This window comes from Rattus norvegicus, chromosome 1, assembly GCF_036323735.1.
Source record: "Rattus norvegicus strain BN/NHsdMcwi chromosome 1, GRCr8, whole genome shotgun sequence".
Lineage (NCBI taxonomy): Eukaryota > Metazoa > Chordata > Mammalia > Rodentia > Muridae > Rattus > Rattus norvegicus.
In genome coordinates, this window is record NC_086019.1 from 245,085,520 (window position 1) to 245,099,751 (window position 14,232).

At 46.9% G+C, this 14,232-nt stretch overlaps 1 protein-coding gene across 3 annotated transcripts in view; it reads right to left on the reverse strand.

The window, feature by feature from the left end:
- Positions 1-589: 589 nt before the first annotated feature.
- The window catches only part of Myof (myoferlin), a 148,660-nt gene continuing 135,017 nt past the window's right edge, over positions 590-14,232 (reverse strand). For 2 of the 3 annotated variants that reach the window (NM_001354115.1, XM_006231325.5), the window contains 8 exons: positions 12,948-13,036; positions 12,766-12,861; positions 9,392-9,533; positions 6,966-7,065; positions 5,363-5,553; positions 3,501-3,610; positions 2,951-3,098; positions 590-1,143 (listed from right to left, as the gene is read on the reverse strand). In NM_001354115.1, the coding sequence (NP_001341044.1) occupies positions 1,105-1,143; positions 2,951-3,098; positions 3,501-3,610; positions 5,363-5,553; positions 6,966-7,065; positions 9,392-9,533; positions 12,766-12,861; positions 12,948-13,036 (915 nt within the window). In that variant the 3' untranslated portion in view covers positions 590-1,104. Of the gene's footprint in view, positions 1,144-2,950; positions 3,099-3,500; positions 3,611-5,362; positions 5,554-6,965; positions 7,066-9,391; positions 9,534-12,765; positions 12,862-12,947; positions 13,037-14,003; positions 14,052-14,232 lie in introns of those variants that run through there. The other variant, XM_063265126.1, reaches the window with a different exon arrangement.

Here is a 14,232-nt window from a genome sequence, read left to right on the forward strand (position 1 = left end):
TGTATCCCTAGCTATCCCTGGAACTTGCTCTGTAGAAAAGGCTGTCCTTAAACTCATAGAAATCCACCTGCCTCTATCTCCCAAGTGCTGGGATTAAAGGTGTGCGCCACCACAGCTCTGCAGTGTAAGAAACCTTAAGAGAGGCTGGGATGTGCCCTGGTTGGTAGAGTACTTGCCTAGTAGCCATGAAGTACCATATACATCAAGGTGGCAGATCTGTAATTCCCGGGTGTCAATCTTGGCTCTATCATTTATTAGTTGCGTGGCCTTGGAAAAGCTACTTAACTTCTTTGACCCTCAATTTCCTCTTCTGTTAAATAGGACTAATGGCATCCTTGGCCTAAAGTTGTGGGCTGTCTTGCAGATTCACCGAGCAACACACACAAAGACGTGAAAGGCAGTCGGCTGTTACAGCGCTAGTCATCAGTGTTAGCTTTATCACTGGACACACAGGCTCAAGTTGGCAGCATAAAGAGCTTCTGGTTGTAAAGGGCTTGTGGTCAGTTGGAATGCTGAAACACTGCCCACTAGGACCAGAGAAACTGAACCCACCTCCCTCCCAATTTGGTCAGAATAGAGGACAAACATCTGTGTGTACAAGTTTGAGATAGTTTTATTTACACTCAAGTTGCAAAGAGTCTCATGACATCTGTCCATACAAAATACCGTAACAATGGTTACAGGCACCGGTAAGAGCTACTCTAACTATGAGCCCTGTCTTTTTTTAATGCAGTCTTTTCTTTTGATTACAAATAGGATATATGACATTAAGGTACAAGACACTTCAAAGTCATTTCACCGACTTCCCAAACTTGACTCATAGAATGCAGAGCACATTAAAAGATTTTTCTTAAAAAAAAAAAATGGAACCAGCCACCTTAGAAATACTCTGCAAATATGCTTACAAGTTTAGAAAATAATGCTTTTTTAATATTTCAAGAGATAACATGATAAAAATGTTGCCTGCTGTCTGACTTTCTGGGATTCAGCCCCTCTAGGAGCTGGTGTGCCTTGGTGGAGTCGCCTGAGACTGTCTCGAACGTCACACAGACGTATGTGAGGCGAGAGTTCTCCGTCGCTGGGTGACTGAAGGCTTTGCTTTTATCATGCATTTGGCCTCACAATCTTCATGGATAAATAGTTCTGAAAGGGAAACAAATGGTGTCAATACGTGGATTTGGCTTCTCAGTCAGCCATGCTGGCATTTAGCATGGCTGGGCAGGCCTGGGAACCACTGGACAGTCAAAGCCACTCCTGGCCTCCACCTGTTGAGTGTCCCTAGAGTTCTGGGTGTCTCTAAACACTGGTAAACATCCTCTGGGTGACATCAAATGAGAGGCAGTGGTTCAAATGGGTAGAATTTGAGTCACGAAGAAACGACTATATAGGTTTCTTTTTTTTTTTTAAAGTCAATAAAATTAGAAAACACCAGTCATATAATTAACATCAATTTTGACAATATCACACGGGAGAGAATAGAAGACATCCATGCAGATGCTACTGTGGCTGTATGACCATGCCTCCAAACTCAGAAGGTACAGGGTCAGTAGGATAACGGAAGTGAGTTGGGGAAAAAGTCTTTGGGATGCAGGCTGCTGCTGCATCCAGGGTCATGAACTTCGCCTCTGCTCATGGCTTCCCCTGCCTGCGCCATCTTGTCTCCCGTGACTAAACTTCTCGTAGGCGCTTCCCCAGTGAACATATCCTTAGCAATGGGCTACTACAGGCAACCGTTCCTAGCTCTCGGAGACCTCCCTGCCCATACTGACAGTAGTATGCTGCCTTCCCTCGGGCTGTTTCTTCTCATCTCTGTATTCTGATTAGATGCTCCATGAATTCCCTGAATGGGGGAATAAAAGTATAGCATCAGGGCTGGAGAGATGGCTCAGTGGTTAAGAGCACTGGCTGCTTTTCCAGAGGTCCTGAGTTCAATTCCCAGCAACCACATGGTGGCTCACAACCATCTGTTCCAATGTCCTCTTCTGATATGTCTGAAGACAGCTACAATATACTCATATACATTAAATAAAATAAATAAATAAATAAATCTTAAGTACAGCATCTATGCAGTCAACTCTTCAATTTGGATTCTTGTTTATAACTATGATATCCAAGAGAAATTGTTGGTTTTTTTTTCTTTTTCTGTGATATAGGCTACAAAGAATAAGATTTTGAAATCAAAATGTAGTCAAAAGTGCCCAGAGAGACAAAAGCAGTAACTCTTAGGGGTGGAATGTGAGACCTAGTGTCTAGATCAGAACTCTGAGTACAGGATGGTTTGGAACAAGAAGGGTGAAGGCAGGAGCTGGGGAGATGGCTTTCTGGGTAAAGTGCTTATGGTACAAGCACAAGGACCTGGGTTCAGATCCCCGGCACCCACATAGTATCAGGGCGTGGTGGCTCTGGTGCAGAGACAGCGGACAAGTGGTATCATGCTATCTAGCTCGCCATCTTAGCAGGCAGAGTAAGCTCCAGGTTAGTGAGAAACCTCCATCACAAAAATAAGAGGGAGACTGACAAAGGAAGGCGTGTGTCATTGACCCCTGACCTCCATTCATACATACACGTGGGTGAGCACAGGTACATACACAGATGTACACATATGCAAACCCCCCCCCCCCCACACACACACGAAGGGCATTGAATCACCTGGAAATACTCCCCAGATCTAGACAAACACTGATAGCATTAGGGACTTTCTAGGGACTTTCTCCGAGAATTCTCAAAGCCAGTGGCTTTTTGTTGTTGTTTGTTTTGTTCGTTTGTTTGTTTTTGTTCTGTTTCGTTTTTAACATAATAACTGTTGGTAACCCGTTAAGGCCTAAGGATGTATCTTCTACCATCGGACATTGTGTTAAACTTTTCAGAGGAAGAAGGGTTACGGCAGGGTCGCTGCCTAGTGGATGTGGTGCCACCGGGCTGCAGAGGCCAAGGCTCGGGGGCGTCATACCGGCAGCGAGTACAGGAGCACAGCCACGAACAGCAGCAGGATGAGCAGCAGAAGCAGGCCGATGATCACCCACTTGAACCGGCGCCACACGATGAAGCGCATGGTCTTGCAAGGGTTCGTGAACCAGAGGAAGGAGGTTTCCGGTCGGCTGCAACGCAAGCAATAGTTTTTCTCCTTAACTCAGGAAGGACTATCTACCAGACCGTAGCAGTTCAGGAATAGTGAATTCATCAATTTGGGACAAGATACAATTCAACTATCAATTTCAGCCTCCCCTTTCTAATATGCCCTAACACCTTCCCAGTCTCTGCTGCGGCTTAGGTCCCCACACCAGTTTCCGAGATGCCAAGGACTCCAAACTCTGGTTTAATGGGGAAGCGGAATAGTTAAAATGAGACCACGACCCCTACCACTCCATCCCCCACAGCCCACCATGAAGAACGAAATTAGAGGGCCAATAATCCAGCCCATTAAACCAATTGGAAGGGGGCTTTCGGGCTGCAGGTGTTTGGGGGAGCAGACAACATGGAGAACAAAGAAGGCCTCTCACTTTGGTGGGTCAAGCTTGGGGTTCATGTTGGGTTCACTCCGCCCTTTCCCGGCTGGCCTCTCGTCGGCCTCCCTCTCGTTGAGGACCTCCAGTGTCATCTCCACTTTCCCCTTCAGTAAAGCAGAACAGGTTAAACACATGACATCACGTTTCACAAATATTTTTACTTCAACCCAAGGAATATTCCCCGAGCCACGATTTTTATTCTTGTAAAACAATCCTTAGATTGCCTCCAATTTTCCTCCAGAGGTTTCTTCACATTTCCCCTCCCATGCGGTACTAAACCGACTCCACGTGGGAAACCGAGAGGACAAATTGCTTCCCCTCCTTTGGCTCCCCTCTTTCAGCATCCCTGTGGCCTCAGCCCTCGCACATCAATCTCCCTGCCTTCCTTCTCACTTCCTTTGTAACTTTACTGCTAAGAACAACACTGGGCATTTGTAAAGGTTCCCAGAGTTGGGGCCATGTTTCTTCTTGCTTATCCCTCAGCCCTACAGTGTGCAGCCCAGATCGTGCTTAGTAGGAACTCAAGGTGTCTTAGCTGCATCGGTGAGCAGGTGGAGGCTGCTCCTGTGCAGATAGGTCCCTGCCTGGTGTATCCTCACAGGGAGGCCCCCTGTGTGGGTAACCTGTGCAACGAATGCTTGTGTGGACAGAAACTTGTTGTCTCCATTTGCAGAAGGGGATGCTAAGGTCAAAAGAGGTCTAACACCCTAACTTTTTTCTTTTGAGACAAGGTCTTACTATGTAGTTCTGGCCTGGAGTTCACCATGTAGACCAGGCTGGCCTCGAACTCACAAAGAGCTGCCTGCCTTTGCCTTCAAAGGGCAGGGATTAAAGGGTGTGTCGACACAGCAGGCAACATTCCAACTTTTATACCCAGCCTTCACTAAGTTGTAGCTGACATCCTAGGACCTAGAAAAGCCCTCTAAGTCCTCAGTAACTTGGGAAACCTGGCACTGGGATTTATTTACGTGAAGGGGCCCAGGCAGCACCTCTGTTTCTACTCCAGGGTGAAACTGGATGCCTGACCCTGCAAAGGGCTTTATCTCTCATGTTTGCTTCAATCCACAAAACAAGGGTTCAGTCTACCTCACAGGTCTGTTGGCAGATTCCAATAATAAGGAGAAAACTAGACTCTATGGTGACAGGTCACCATCAACAGTTTCCTGAAGAACTTCTGGGGATTAATTAGCCAGACATGAGCATATGATCTCATATGTAAAAGCACTACAGCCTCCCCCCATGCAGACAAAAGACTAGAAAGGGTGCGTGGTGGATAAGATAGGAAAGGGAGGTGGAATTTGATCAGTACATAGTATACTGCACTAATAAGCCATTACCATGCTAATATTCAATATATCAAATTCCACTAATAAGCAATTAATATGGACTGGTAAGCTACTGTGGAAACGAGATCACACATGTAAGAGGAAACATGTTACCTGGTTCACAAATGTTAGCTAGTAACAACCCATACTGTACGAGGTTGTATTAATAACATGGCGACCTGACCTGCTGTTTCTTTACAAAGCTGATTTTGAATTCTCCAAGATGCTTATAAAATATGGGTTTTGTTTCAGCACCCTAACCCTCTTCTCTTAAAGGTGTGAGAAGCTCACCTGAGGGGTTCTGATTCTTACTGTAAATGCTCAGCATAAAGTAACTTCCTCGTAAAGGACCCTTAAGGGAATACAAATACCACCACTTGGTTCCTGGGATTTTGACCATTCCGAGTCATGCCTGTCCCCAACTTCAAGCTCATGCCCATGGTGTCTTCTATCTTTATCACTGTCTTGTCTTATTTGGAATCCATCTACTCCTAAGAAATAGACATGATTCCCAACTAGAAATACTCATACAGCCATCACGCGGGAGCCATCTTTGTCTGCGTAGCATGGCCACCAGCCTTTCATGGACTTCTGTTCAAAGAGAGAAGCAGTCTTAGCCTTAAGAGGGTCCATGGCTTTGAGGTCTGGAATCATGTCCAAACTGCATTTCTCCGAGGTCTTGGCTGGGATGATCGTACGATGCAAGTCGAGTTCCAGAAAACCTGGCCAAGAACATAACACGAGATCCAGATAAGTTTCAAGTGGCTTAGCCATTGTTCTTGGGTGAACAGAATGTTCTTGTCCAGAGGAAACAGACAGTGATTTTGAACAGGTGATGGGTGAGCTAGCAAAAGGGATCATGCTAGATGTTTAAATTCTTTCCTAATAGAATGGGAGATGGCAGAAGAAATAGCCATCCACTGCTCAGTGTCTCGCAGAGGACTCCATGCTTCCTTTCTCAAAGACACGAGCATAAACAGTTCCGCTATAAATCCCAAGTGATTAAACATCTACATACAAAAATTTCCACTGAACCCAGGCCTCTGCATTTGAGAGGTACTAGTAGAAGTCATTGTCTTGCGGGAAGGACAATTAGGTGCTTGAGGCATGGGAACCATGCTCCTTGGAACCATTCTGGTACAGCTCTCTCCTGGAGTAACCCCAGGAACGGGATCTTTAAAGAACGTAACACAACAGAAAAGCCCCACCAGGGAATGAGAAATCCCAGCCAGCATCAGGGTGTCTGAAGAGATACGCTTTCTGCTGTGGCTAGGAAGGAGGCATTAAGTCTCCAGCCCCTGAATAGTTTCATATGGGTCTCTGTGAAGGAGGAGAGGCTGGGTTATTTTCCCTGGTTTAGGAGCCACGCATAGTTTGGTGATGGGTGAAAGTCGAACTTTACCCTCAGCTCAAGTGCAGTGTATGCATCACTGGGGTCAGGGGACTGCAGAAGAGCCAGGAGACTTTCCAGGAAAGAGTGGATTTAAGATGTGGAAGGGAGAGAGAGCAAGCCAAGAAGGGGAGGGGTCAGGTAGAGTGTGTGCATTGAGAGCCTCAGGGCCTGAGGAGGGTGGGCTGAGGGAAAAGAAAAGTGTGAGGAAGGAGATGACAAAGAGGCTCTAGGTGACCTTAGTAACTGGTGAGAGTGAGGAGAGGTTTGGTGAAAATAGTTCCAAAGTACCAAGAAGAGAGAGAAGGTAGGTTGCTTGGAAATGCAGGCAGAGCTGTGGCAATCTCTCTGTGCCCAGGCTGGCATCTAATTCACTATTCGGCCAAGGATAACCTCGAGTTCCTTAGCCTCCTGTCTTCACCTCCCCAGTGCTGGGGTTATAGGTATGTAGCGCCATTCCCTGTTCATGAAATCCTGAGGATTGAGCCCATGACTTTGTTTCATGCTAGGCAAGCCAAAAACTTGCCTTTCTAGCTTATTAATGAGGCCTTAAGAGTGAACAGGGGCCATGAAAAGGGGTGACATTCACAAGCAGACCACACAGCTTGGAGGATCCCCAATCAAGGGACACATCCCCTGCCTCCCCCCATTACAGGTGTTAGGAAACTGTTTCCAAATTGTAATTGGTTTCAGCAATTAATTCCAAGTGCAGCGTTAGAGGGGTGACTAGAAGGCAAGCAATACCCAAGTAGTCGTCCAGGGAAAACTTGTCATTGTCCCATATCTGAATGATCAGCCGAGGGGGCACTCGGAATTCTGTTTGATCAATACTCCAGAAATGCTCCTACAAGGAGAAGAGACACGAAGAGGTCAATACGATCACCGTCAGACCTTACTTTTAGCCATAGACACAGCACTGAGACTGAGGCCTCTGCCTCCACACCCTGTGGAACAGCCTAACCCTTCTCTCCACATATTTGGAAGGCCATCCGGCTCCCCAGGTAGTCCCAAGGCCACCAACTGTGTGACAAAAAGGACTGTCCCAGGCAGTCCCTAAACACCAGGTTTCTCACCACATTCCTATCAGTGTGACTTCCAGCTGCCACTCCTGGGGTGGGGAGAGCTTAAGCTTTCCCCTGAAGACCACTGTGACTGTCTTAAAGCTGGTGTTCTAGGCCAGCCCACGGTGTCATTGCTGGGTCTTTATCCCTTTGAGCAAGTTCCCACCCCATTCTCCAAGGTTTGATTGACAGTCTTTCACTCTACATACGGTGGATTTAATCTGGGGCTCAGGTTCTACTCTTGCCTCAGTACAGATTCTAAAATGTCCTGAAATTTTTAGCTTTTGAAAAATACCACGAACTTTCACAGACTTGTGGCCACCTAAGACCCTCCGTTCCTTCCACCTTGAAGGTAGATACACAGAGGACCAAATTCCCACTTCTAGTTTCTGCTTTGGCCCAGAGGCTAGTTAATAATAACCTCCACAGCCAGTTATACCTAAGTGCCTCTGGCCTGGGCAGACCAGGAATTCTCCCAGTGATTTGGGAATTCTAAAGCTCATGGGGTCAGTTCTCACTTTTCCTATTCTTGGACGGGTTCTCTTTCTAGAGCTCCTAAGGCTCTGGAAAGCCCGCCCAGATAGTCCTCACCTGGCTGTCCTATGTGTGGGGTCAGGCTCTAAGCACCACTGAGGGAGTGAGGAGAGGTCTAACCTTAGATGTGGATGAACAGGAAAAGTAACCATCTTCCAGGTCCTCTCTGACCCCAGATATCCCCACCTCTGTCCTGCTCTGCTTCACCTCTGAAAGGATGCACAGTTAGACACCATTCGAGCCTCTGAACCTTTGGAAAGTATCCCCCTCTCAAACCCCTATTTCCCTGTCGACTCCATTCCACTCATCACAGGCAAATTGCTAGCTATAGCAGCCATAGAAAGGAGGATATCAGAGGGCAATTGGGAGTCAGGACGGGTGCATTTTTGTAGGTGTAGGGAGATGGTGTGAGCGGATGGAATAGAAATGGCTGATGGGGTGTGAAAGGCAGGAATGGGGCAGGGCACCGATTGGGATCATAGGATTGTCTACCTAGGTTGCAGGCCCCAGGCTTTCATAGGAGACCTTTTCCTTCCCCAGTTGGTACTGTCTGGGCTGGGGTGGGGCAGGGGTGGGGCAGGGGCGGGGTAGGGCGGGGCAGGGGCGGGGCAGGGGTGGGGCAGGGGTGGGGTTGAGGTGGGGCTGGGGTGGGATAGTGTAGACAGACTGACTCCATCTCTGGCTGCGCAGCGCTTGGCCTGAGCAAGGCATCCTGGGAAACAGTGCTTGGTTCAAGGAGGGACACAAGCCTCTAGATAGACAGACACCCTAGAATGCTCGCTGGTGTCATCCTGGCACAGTTCTGTCTGTGCTGAGGTTTGCTGGGAATACAGGTGATGTCGTGGGATGCTGGCTACCATGTTTTCTCTTCTAGAGAAGAGCCTGCCTAGAAGTGAGGTCCACGGTGGGCAGAGAGCAGAGGGAGGAGAACGTGGAACTAGCTTCCAAAGACATTGCTTCTCCACGGGCTCCAGACGTCCTTAAAATGAGCCAACCCTGGACTTGCTAGGAATGGGAACCAATAAATCACATTTTTTTTTTTTTTGGTGTAAGTTCTGTAACTGAACGTCTTTCTAATTAAGTCCACTGGGGCCTTCAATTCTCCTAGAAGTGTTTCTGAGTGAGGGAACACAGATGCCGAGGCTTAACAAGGGAGGCAAGAAAGGGACACTTCACCTTTAATATCTGGCTTGTGTTTGGCTTAAGGCGGAGAATAGCCATCTATTCGTTCCGTAAGGCACACGTGTGTGTGTGTGTGTGTGTGTGTGTGTGTGTGTGTGTGTGTGTGTGTGGTGATACAAAAGCCTTTGTTCTATAATGTCTCTCATCTTGCCACCAATCGCTTAGCAGAAAGGAAGCCGCATTCCTCATAGCCCTAAATAGGCAAACAAATGCCTGTCATAGCTATGTGACCATGGGCAAGGCTTTACCCCTCTGTGGGTCTCAGATTCCTGGTCTGTGCCAAAAGGGAGCTGGAGTCAGTGACCTCCCAGGTCCCAAGCATCCCTGACCTCCTCTGACTTAGTCGTGCAGACCTGAAATGTCCACATCCCGCCCACATATTTCAGGGCTTACTTTTTTAGCGACGATACAGAGCTGCTCAGCGGGGAGGTAGTCAAATGGGAAAACAAATCTCCAGTTAAAATTGCCTTCGCCATCCAAGGACCTGTAGTGGACATCTGTTTTCTGTTTGTTTTCTTCGCTGCCGGAAATCCAGCTGTAAAGCAGAGGCAAACAGACTCAGCTCGCTGTGACTGACAAGGGATCTAACTGCAAAACTGCAGTGATTAAGGGGGTGGGGGCGGGGAAGAGCAAAAGTGATGCGATTTCTCTGGGCAGGGTCCAGTGATCCGCAGGCTGGGGGTGATTTATGAAGGGGAGGCACTCGGTTGCATCCAACCCAGCTTAGAGCCAAATAAAATAGAATTCCTTTAAAACCAAAGCAGGAAACCCTTTAGACTGTAGTTAGCAGGGCTAAGGTGAAATTTTCTGGAAAATATCATCAACAATGTAGCTTCTATTTTGGGTAAGCTGCAGCTTGCTGGCTCTGATTTTGGGCTTCGCAACTATGACTCATTAGCATCTGTCATCGGGGCTGGTAGGCTCAACGAATGCAAGCTAGCTCAAAATTTTAGCATTTCCCTCCACCCATTTTACTTAAGCAAACAAAAAGGAGCACCTAGCAAGTAATCTTGCAGCTTCCTTTTTTGTTATTCTCAAAAGTCACTATGATCTCATTAATGAGACGAGCAAGGAAGAGGCAAGCTGTAATTTCCACATGCCGAGCTGAGAACACTCCACTCATCAAAAGCGTCTTAACTGATGTCGCTGGAAACCTTCTCTTCTGCTTGTGCCTGGCTCCCAGTGGATATAAGATAAACCGTCTGTTGATGGAATGAATGGTGTGCGGAAGGAAGCTGCCGCTGCATCTGCCTGCCTCTGGTTTAAAACTAAGAATTTACTTTTCAGCCAGGCATGGTGGGACACACACCTTTAATTACAGCATTTGGGAGACAGACAGGTGGATCTCTGAGTTGGAGGCCACGCTGGTCTACAAAGTGAGGAGTTCGAGGACAGCCAGAGAAATCTACACAGAGAAACCTGGTCTTGAAAGCAAATTTCAAAGAAGAACAAAACAAAGGGATAAAAGAAACTGATACTTTTCAATGAGCAGAGTGGGAGGGCTGCTCAGGCCACACGGGGGAGCTTTGAAAAGTAACGATTCCTAGATCCACAGAGAAGTCTCAGGTCCCACCTGTCCTCTCAGACAGCGTTTGAGATTGTCACTCAGGGAAGCCGATCCTCAACTCGGGCTTACAAGTTTTACCTATGAACTTAGTGTCATTCCATCTCTCCCAACAGCCCAGCCACCGTTTCAGGAACTAGAACTTCAGAGCTGAGGCGAGACTCATAGCAGCTCATGTGGCCAGGAATGGACGGAATGAAGTATTACTCCCCCAGGCTGGTCTAATTCAAAGTGTGCCACTGAGAGTCTCCTCTGAAGAATAAGGCAACACCATCTGCTGACATTAAGTCCTATTGTTAGTGGTAAGAGCAATCTCAAGAGTCAACCATCAGAGCATCCTTTGTCGCTAGTTAATTGACTAGATGAAGATTCCTGGGCTGGGTGTCTGAGATTCAGACCCTCAGGAACGTCCCCATAGCCCTGGACTCATCCCTTCCCCTAGTTTTCCCTTCCTTCTCCACCACAATCCCCTCCATCCTCCGTCCCACCTCACTTCTTTTTGATCACTACCTTGAATATGAACCTGGTAACTTGACCTCTTGGCCCAGCCCTAAAACCTCACCATCACCTGACCCAAGATCTCTAACCCTAACCCTAACCCTAACCTTGCGATACAGGTGCTTGTGTGTGAGCATGTATCACTTCATAGGTAACACTAACATGTGTCATGCTAGACACTGTACTTTTACCTCATTCACCTTTTCAGATGCTGTGTTGAGAACTGTTCCTCTCTCCTTTTCCCTCTCCCTCTCTGGAGAACAAAACCCTGATTCCTAGGGATTGAGGATGTTGTTCTGTTGGTACAGTATTCGTCTAGCGCGCTTAAAATCCCAGACAGAATATCATGGTGGCCTGAACTTTTAATCCTAATACTTGGGAGGTAAAGGCAGGAGGTATCAGAAGTTCAAAGCCATCCCTGGCTACATGGGGAATTTGAGGCTAGCCCAGACTGTATAAAATCCTATCTAAAAGAGAAACTAATAAGCAACTAACCACACCCCAGATCCTCAAGCAAGGTAAGCTTTCAGTCTCCGAGCTATGCTCGCAGTCCCGGGATTCAGATTGTAATTGCAGCTCTACAAGTTACATTAGGTTGAGTTTTCTTCTGGTATTAGTTTCCTCTCAGCCCGTCACAGCTTGAGGTTGTTTCCCTTGATTTGAAAAAAAAAATTCTTATAGCAGTCAAATAAATATGCACAGCTATAATTAGCCGGGATTAGTTTTCCTTGGGGAATGGTAATGATGTCCCGAAACGACAAATAATAATGAAGAACTTGATGAAGCTTACAGTGAGTCTAAATGATAGTCATTGTGTCTGTAACTACGTCTTGATTGAGGTTCGCTAGGGATCAGGGGGGAGACTTTGTTCTCGCTGACGAACACATTACATTTCAACGCGCCTTATCTTCTGTATATTAAGGACGAACTTGGCCCGTGTGGAATCGCAATAATTCTAACACCCACGTAATGCACACCAGCTGCCAAGTGCTAGCCCACATGCCTGGGGTGGTGGACTCTGCTGGTTATCTCCAGGAAGAAGTACTGTCATTATCTCCACTGAACAGATGACTAACAGTGAGCGCCCGACTTCCCCTAACCAGTGTGGAAGGTGCCAGGATTCTAACGCTATACGGTTCTGGCTGTGTAGTTGAGCCCCTATGCAGGACCATTCTTTGCACCCATGAATCTATGATCACAGCATAATAGAAACTAACATCCACACACAAACCACCTGGAATCGAATTATCCAAGGAGATAATAAGTTTGATATATTGAATAGCGACACTCAGCAGATGTGGGGGCGGGATGCGTTATTTTTTTTAAAAGCCTGTCCGAATACCCCACTTTTCACAAGCATTGGCAAGTGTTGATACAATGTACAGGAAGGAAAGTCTGAGAGCTTTACTGGGCTTTTGGTGTTAGATGTCTGTAATATCATAGAGGAAAAGAATTACATGGCCGAGGAGTGCCAGGGAAAACTCTGCTCATAACAGAGTTATAATAAGCACAATCTGGATGACTTCCTCTTTTCTCCACTGCCCTATTGGCGTTTAGCTTTCCTGGCACCCCATAAACAGATTGCACTGTAAACAGTAGCTTCCGGTAACCGAGAACATTGGTGGGCACCTCGAACACTGCCAACTGCGGGAAGAGGAGGTCTGCTTTGTCCCCTGTGTGGGGAGTCTTTGTCTTCTATCCTCACCCTTTGACGTAGATGTCGCTCATGTCCTCCCCAGTGATGCTCTTCTCATCCAAGATAACGTCCCTGGTATTCCAGATGATGACACGCAGATAGTACCTGAAACACGCACATTTTAAAAGTCTGCCTCTTCTGCTCCTGGACCGAATCCCCCTGCAGGGAAGCATGGTGTTAGGTCTACTCACGTCTTGGCTTTCCTGGGAGTGATGTTGAAAGGGGGACCTGGTGGTCCTAGACTCTTGGGGAAGACATCCACCCACATCTGAAGTTTTCCCTAAACCACACACAAAGGAAAGAAGGCTGGAATCACGTATGGGAGAAACCACGCTTTTCCTTTTTCTTGGCGACTTGTCTACAATGTCATTAAGGCCACTCACTTTCCATTCTCACCCAAGAGCTGCATTCAGCCATTTGTATCCTGGTCTAAAATGGCCTTCATTAATCAAAGGAGGGTATTCCTATTACTAACCTAACTGCTAGTGCAAACTGTCTCTGTCCCTCCCTGTCTCTCTCTGTCCCTCCCCCTCTCTCTGACTTAAAACTGGTCCCCTTACCCCTGGTGCCCCATTCTATCCACTGTCAAATTGTGTATCCAATACAGTCTCTACCCCAGCAGATTTCCCACTTACCTCAAGTGCTTAAAAGAAATCAGAGAAACAAAATAGCAATTGGCTTTATAAAAGAAAAACAACACAGTTCTTTGAGGAGAGCTAAAACAGTGAGGATTCCCTGTGTAGGCAATGTCACCACCCCAGCAGAAGCTCACATGAGAGGAAGAGCGGGGGCTGGACTGACACTTGTGCAGCCATCTTGAGGAGGCCCTACACTGATCTTTGACTAGTACAGACTCAGCCTGTCTACTTCACTGGAATGTTCTTCCAGACAGGTTATGGATGCCAGTAAAAAAAAAAACAACCCACTATCCTACCATTCAAATCAATTTATAGTCTCTACTCTATTTTTGGATCTCGTGTGGACTCTGCCTTTAGACAAACATAGACTGGTCTTTGAGAAGTTTGCCAAGGAAACCACTGGATTGGCTTCCTAATGCGTTGCGATCAGGATGAATTACCTGGAACCCTTGAAAGGGAATATATTTTACTATGAGGCTGACTCTATTCCAACTGATCTCTAGGCTTGGGCCTCTACTATACATCAGGCAAACCGCAGGACACTAAGCATCCAGGCGTCTCCTAAGATTAAGCCACAGACTGCAGGCAGAAGCAAAGGCTGGCTGGTACCTTCTCAGGGAGAAATCTTCCTTACTTTGTCAGCTCTTGAGACTCCATCTATGATTGATGGGTGGGAGGAAAGAGAGGAGGATGAATAGGCTTTGAGTAGAAAGAAGAAGGATAGGAGCAAGAAGAAATTGAAATGTAGCACAAGGTAAAAGCGAGCTGTGACAAAAATTACCTACAAGCCGTGGCCACTTCTGAATGATAAGTACGTTATAGTCTTATAGCAGGTACT